At 38.2% G+C, this 7,037-nt stretch overlaps 1 protein-coding gene across 1 annotated transcript in view; it reads right to left on the bottom strand.

Annotated features, from left to right (window-relative positions):
* Positions 1-6: 6 nt before the first annotated feature.
* Positions 7-7,037, bottom strand: part of LOC106873077 (uncharacterized) — a 7,760-nt gene continuing 729 nt past the window's right edge. Inside the window, exons 2-5 of the mRNA XM_014920298.2 lie at positions 6,500-6,697; positions 5,610-5,761; positions 5,037-5,303; positions 7-3,225 (exon numbers count right to left, since the gene is read on the bottom strand). Coding sequence (XP_014775784.1) covers positions 1,560-3,225; positions 5,037-5,303; positions 5,610-5,761; positions 6,500-6,697 — 2,283 coding nt within the window. The 3' untranslated portion in view covers positions 7-1,559. The remainder of the gene's footprint in view (positions 3,226-5,036; positions 5,304-5,609; positions 5,762-6,499; positions 6,698-7,037) is intronic.

The following is a 7,037-nucleotide window of genomic DNA, read 5'->3' as shown; positions in this document are numbered from 1 at the left end:
AAAGTTTTTAACAATTAGATTTCCCAAAAGGGAGAGTAGATATAACGTTGACTAGGTTTATCCGTGGAAAGAAAAACCTACGAAAAGAACCACGGTAACTTCGGAAACAAAAAAAACAAAAAAACATTAACATTAATATCCTGCCATCACCAAACAGTAACTTAGCGGTTCGGCAAAAAGAGACCGATAGAATAAGTACTAGGCTTACAAAGAATAAGTCCTGGGGTCGATTTTCTCGACTAAAGGCGGTGCTCCAGCATGGCCGCAGTCAAATGACTGAAACAAGTAAAAGAGTAAAAGAGTATGAGAGCAAAACACTTTTTCTCTTTGTTCTATAGGATCATGCTCAAGGTGATTCCGTCATTCCTTCGTACCATCCCTGCCACATTCACCTACCATTTGTTGAACTTTCCTCTCTATTCTCACCTCCCTCATCAAGTAATACTTGAAAAAGTTGATGAGAGGTTGGCCAGAGAGGAAAGTGACATCCAATATTTGCTGTAGTTATTAACAAACGTGTCTATGTCTCTATGAATCAACTTTTCTTTCAATCTATGCATCTATTGTCTCTCTCACTTCCTCGGTGTTCCTCCTCTTTCCAGTTTTTAATTTAATAACGTGTGTATCTTTGTATCAACTTTCCTTTCAATCTTTGTATCAACTTTTCTTGCGATCTGATAAACATTTAAAAAACACAAAATGAATTCCATCATCACTTAATGTCTCTCTTTTTCTCTCTGTCCTCCTCTCCCGCTTTGCCACTCACTTCTTCCTTTAAAGCAAGTATCACACACGCCACAAGTATGGATGTACAAAAACAAGTTGTCATATTAATATTATTGATTATTGTATTTAATTCTATGACGCTAGTCTATTATTGACAGTCACAGCTAGATGATGCTAATGTTGTTTCCAAAAGGTTTGGGAATAAAATTAATTTTTTTCCCCATAATATTAACAGACTGAGGCGTACTGTTGATTTTTTCCCCCCATTTTATTGTATTATAATTGTTTTTATCATTATGAACAACGAAATTTCGCAATATTGTAATTTATTATACATGGTCACTTGGGTAAGGAATAACCATGCTTATTTTCTCTTTCGATGATGGTTATGATGTTGGTGATGGTAGCAGTGATGATGATGATGATTCAAGATGACAATGATGATGTTGATGATTGTCATGGTGGTGATGATGAATTGTAATTGTAATGATGATGGCGATGACAGTGATGTTGGTGGTGATGATGGTGATGATGACATTTATGATAGTAGCGATGATGATGATGACAATGACATTAATTTGATGACTGTTATGATGGTGATGATTAATCATCATTATGATGATAATTATTTATTTGGTAGAGTGTGTTTTGCCAAGAGATTGGTTGTGTTTAACATATTCGTGAGTGTTATGTTGAGCTTTGCATCTAGGCATAATCTGAGAGCTGAATGGCACCTTTCCTTTCACACTTTTCAAACAATTCTTCAATGGTCACCGGTTTCTCTACCACCAACCATCTTTCTCCTGGATGCACACCAATTGTCTTCATATTGACTAGATATTTTCATTTTTTCTTGCCACATCAGAGTGCCAACCAAACCAGTGAAGCGCGGAAGCTAATGCAATATCTGTTCCAGAAGTTAGTTCTAGAAGTTGCTTGGTGAATTTTTGTACTGGTCCCCCAAAGAATTCTTTGTCTTGAGCATAACTTTCTTGTAAAGCAAGAAAAGCTTTGTTTAGCTCATTGATTATTGGGTCACTTCCATCTTCAGTGCTTGGTTTTGATGTGCAACCATCTGAAATCTCCATATCCTTGCAGTCAGCTCCATCGTTTTCATTTTTCTGATTGTTTGACTCCATGCAGTTGTCGTCACTGTCAGCACAATGAGGTTCAGCTTTTATGTTATTCATGGACTCCATCGTTATACTGTTTGTGTCCACTTGATCTGGTTCATTCTGGCAGTTCGGGGACAGAAACCATTGTTTTGGAACATTCGAACAGCCTGTCGCCACTTCATACAACAACTCCCTCATTGACGGATCATTTACAGGAATGAAGTTCCAGCATGACAGGATGTTCAGCTTCTTGAAAACCAGGTATTGATGCTTGCATGGTCCACCAGTTATTCCTTTCCTGCATTGGCACACACCAAGAGCAATATCCACCATGTAGGTTGTTGGATCATCTGTCTCACTTGGAACCATGAACAAGTTCTTACTGTTGGCAATCCCAACAATTTCGTTTGGATCAATTTTAGATCCAGCCACGATATCAGGAAGAAATCGAGACTGGAGCAACTTGTCTAGTCTGTTGTTGCAGACATCGATTAGCCGTCTTTCATAATATGTCTCCATTCTTGTGACGATGAAATCAACCAGCTGGATCATATTATAGGCCCTGGTCCTTTCAAGGATCTGATCCTTCATTATCCGCATGGCTGTCTCTGCGTAGTTGTTTGTGTTGTTACGAACATTCAGGCCAACTCGATAACACACTGCCCACGATGTCTTTTTGGCATAGATGTCTTCCAAGTGCTTTTGTACACACGCATACCTCTTCAATGTTTCATCATTCATGATTTCACCATGTTTTGCCTTCAGCGCCTCGATGGTGTCACAGTAAATCATGTCCTTCAACAAGGAGAACAGATGTGGCCTATCTTCCTTCCTAACTGCATTCTTAGCTTCCAAGAGGAAGCGCCAAAATGCCTGAAGAATGTGAAACACACAATGAAGAAGTGTGGCATCAGGGTAGACAGCATGGAGTGATTGACTTTCCGATGGACTGTCATCTGTCAAGAAGATTTCGGGCCCAGATTTCCAGCCTCGCCCAAAATATGCACTATTATCCAACAGAGAATTATACAACTTCAGAGCCTCCGTAATTGTTTCTGTGCTCTCACTTGTTGTAATCAGCACTCCAAGTGGTAGTCCTCCAGCACAACTGTGCGTCAAGAGCAAAAACACTCGACACCCTTGTCTGTTCATGTTTCCAGAGGCATCAATGAATACTAGTTCACCAGAATGTTTGATCAGTTTATGCACACGTCTCATCAGCGGCGTTACAATGGCAATGGCAGCTTGTTTTCCCTCTGGTCCAACAAGTGACAATTTGATGTCATCACCGAATGACCCTTCCTCGATCTTCCTCTTCAATTCCTCGAGGATAAACTCTCCCTTGGCTTCACCATACTCTTTCTTGAATGTCTGGTAGTATAACCTGAAGAGAAAGGGAATGAAGTAATATCAGCACCACAAATAGAGAATGTAGGAACACATTTCACAAAGGGTCACAAACGAGGACTTTTGCTTCGCCATCTCCCCATTTTAGCAAACTAGTATAGTACATTAACAAATTAGTATTACATTACTATGAACTAGAAATACATTTGCAAGAGTAAATTGCACACCACACACAAAGCGAGGTTTCCACCAGTGTTTTCTCCAGTGTATAATACACTCAGTGCTACCACCAAATTTCTCTGTGAATGTCATTTACCATGTGTGTATTTGTGTGTGTGTGTGTGTGTTAGTATGCATTTGTGCTATCTCTTGCGAAACTCCTATAAAATTGCCATACTAAAGCAGTTGATTTATGGGTGAAAACAAAGTTGTCTGTTATTTATGAACACTCTATTTTCATTGGAAAAATCGACACCAACGTACCATACAAATGTACATATTGAAAGGTGTTTTTATGTTAGTCCGAATTAAAAGTGTACTTAAAAGGAAATTAAACGCATAAAATTTTACTGTTCTAATCTAAACAAATAATTTTTTTTTTATATTTCAAAAGAGAAATCAGCAAAATTGGACAAAAATAAAATAAGGTAATTAGACTTGTTTACATTTTTTAGTAAATTATGCAAATTGGCAGCACTGATGACATGATGAGTGAGCTCCCTAGTCATGTTGTACATATAATTTCACATTTTCTCAATTTTTTTGAGAGTTACACATTTTTAACCCCCATAGACAAAATATATTGTGTAGAAAGAAATTACTCTGAACTTCCTAATTTTTTTGACTGATTTTGTACATTCCTAATTTAAAATGTTGGTGTTGATCTGGAAACATCGTAATCAATATGGCGTTGTGTCGTATAGCGCCCTCCTTGCATATATCAATGGGTACATGCAGTATCACTAATCTCAGTCTGGGCATAGGTACCTAATGCTAGCTCCATATGGAGATGGTGCTCAATTGATCTATGAGGATGGGGGGTGGTGCTTATGTGAGACCTGCTATGCTGTATTCACAGAGTGGCATACACCATTCTATGCCTGACTAGTTCTACTGTAGTAGTACACAGTTTGTGGATTTTAGGTATGCTTAAATAATCAAGTTGAATCGAATCAAGTCAACAACTGTGTTGAGTCCTAGTCATGGTCAAGTTGAGCTAGTAGTCGAGTCACAAGTTGAGTCGAGTCCCAAGTCAAGTTGAGTCTAAAGTAGTTCAAGCTCAAGTTGAGTTGTAGAAGGAGGCCCAAGTTGAGTTGAGTCATTACGACACTGCCACCATTACGACACTCTGAAAAGCAGCTGCAGCACCAAGGGAAATTTTTTTTTCCACCAAGCATAAGTTTTCAGTTTTGTGTGCAAAGTCAAAGTCTATGGGGTTGCAATTTTACAATCAAGTGTAACTTTTTTAAATACCAAGTGTAATTTTTTTCAAGTTATTCAAACTGTTCATTCTTTGGCATTTCCACCAAGTGTAAAATATTTTCTGCAGAGAACTCTGGTTTCCAAACTGACAAACCTGAACCCATGTGTCTTGCCAATAAGTAATCACCAACTACTTATACTGTATACCAAAGTTCATCTATGAATATCTACACTCTCACAAGGAAAAGGGCTGCTCATTTTCAAATCATGGCTGCCATTGTGATCCCTGAAAAATCAACTTATTGCCTGCGATGTACAGGAGTACTTGTCAAAATATGTAAGATACAGTGTCGAAATGCATAGATTAACCATACTGAACACATGATTTTGCATTAAACAGCCCCCTTCAATATGTAATCTACTAACCTGTAACAGTACTGTAAATCAGGAGTGATGGATCTATCGGCACTGATGAAAATGTAGTTGTCACTGTGCTGGAGTTGAAGATCATACTTGTGCAGTTCCAGTGCTTTTGAAGGAGTATAACCCCTATTGAACAATTCCAGGAACTTTACCTTAACCTCTTCACTCACATCCCTATGCTTCAAAGCATCTTCAGCCCTAAGAGGGTGGTTATGCGTGCACTTGAATTTCACAATCATTGGATGATCAGGCATATGAGGATCTGAAGACCTAAAAAAAAAAACAGAACAAACATGTATGTCATAGGCTGCCGTTTTATATGATGAACTGAATGCACTGCATTCAATTTCTGTTGCAATGCTTGGTCTTAACTAATATAATTGTACAAAAAAACAAAAAAAACAGGTATAGATTTCATCATTTTTTCACACCCTTTTTCCATAGAGGTGATAAGTGCGACACCCTATCAAAAGAAAGTTGAGATTCGGATACAGAGAACTAACAGAACCTGTACAAAAATTTACGAACAATCAGAACGGTTGTATCTGGGTGAAAATGGATGCAAAATTCAATTACCTGCATTTCCTCTTTTTGCCATCTGACTTTTCAAAGGTGCTGACTTTCCCAACAATGCTCAAGCCTGCTGGACAATTGGTGTTCTTTGAGCCCTTGCGTTGATCAGCTGTTGCGGTTCTTGGTTTTGTGTTATGTTGACAGCGAAATTCAGTCTGAAGTGAGAGTGGTGAGAAAGTAAAACTTGCATGTGCAAACTTCAGTATTTTGAAATTGGATCAGGGCTGAAAGAATTCACAATTAGAACATACAAGGACAAATTCATTTCTTCAAAAGTACTTCTTAGGTGAAATGAACATGTAGCTAGCAATCACTAACTGGACATAAAACATTAAAACTACATGAATGTAGAAAGAAATTCTGCTGAAAGCGAAATTTGAATTGTTTACGGACATTTAGAGATAAATACAAATGTCATAGAACATCGTGGGGACCAGCCAGGAGCAATTCCTTGATTATGCATGAGTATATACAACCAAGTACACACCTTTTGAAGTGCTTGGTCATGTGATGACACCACATTCCATAAATTAAATAAAGAATCAGAAAGAGTCCGTGAATTGCCTGAAGAAGTCTTTAAATAGCATTCGTCGGAATTTTCCAGTCAGACTTTCACATATTGTTTGTAAGTTTCCTTAGAATTTTCCCTATTCTTGGTGGAAAGATGCTTATAACATTCATAAATGACTCCTATTTATATCAATTACCCCGCCGTAGCGTTGTGGAAGAATATGGATATCCATAAAAGTTGCATCCATAAGTATCCGCAGGACAATCCAGTTAAGTGTGAACTGGGCTTTAGGGGCATATACAAAAGTAACAAAATTGTTTAGTTGTATATGTATCTATCTTTTCTTTAATCTCATCAAACCTGTCGAATGTGTGATACACACCTTGAACAAAACCTTTTCACCAGAGGAAGGATAAGTTCTTTCCACTCGGAAAGTTGACAGGGATGACTTCTGCATGGACTCCAACCATTCTTTAGCCCCTTCTCTGGTCGAAACAGCCAACCTCATTGTTACTTTTACTTCTTTCTCGACAATTTCTATGTTACAAATGTGATGTTTATAGTTCTCAGGTAGGAACTCCTGCAATGAAAGAAATAAGAAAAATATATAAGTAAAGCGAAAAAAAAAATATATACTAGGCACAGGTGTGACTGTGTCGGGTTCAGTCTCATTGCGTGGCACCTTGGGCAAGTTGTCTTCTATTATAGCCTCGGGCCGACCAAAGCCTTGTGAGTGGATTTGGTAGACGGAAACTGAAAGAAACCCGTCGTATATATATATATATATGTATATATGTGTGTGTGTCTGTGTTTGTCCCCCCGCCATTGTTTGACAACCGATGCTGGTGTGTTTATGTCCCCGTAACTGAGCAGTTCGGCAAAGAGACCAATAGAATAAGTACTAGGCTTACAAAGAATAA

This window comes from Octopus bimaculoides, chromosome 28 (genome assembly GCF_001194135.2).
Source record: "Octopus bimaculoides isolate UCB-OBI-ISO-001 chromosome 28, ASM119413v2, whole genome shotgun sequence".
Classification (NCBI taxonomy): domain Eukaryota; kingdom Metazoa; phylum Mollusca; class Cephalopoda; order Octopoda; family Octopodidae; genus Octopus; species Octopus bimaculoides.
The sequence above is the reverse complement of the archived record's forward strand: the minus strand, read 5'-3'. Positions and strand labels throughout refer to the sequence as shown.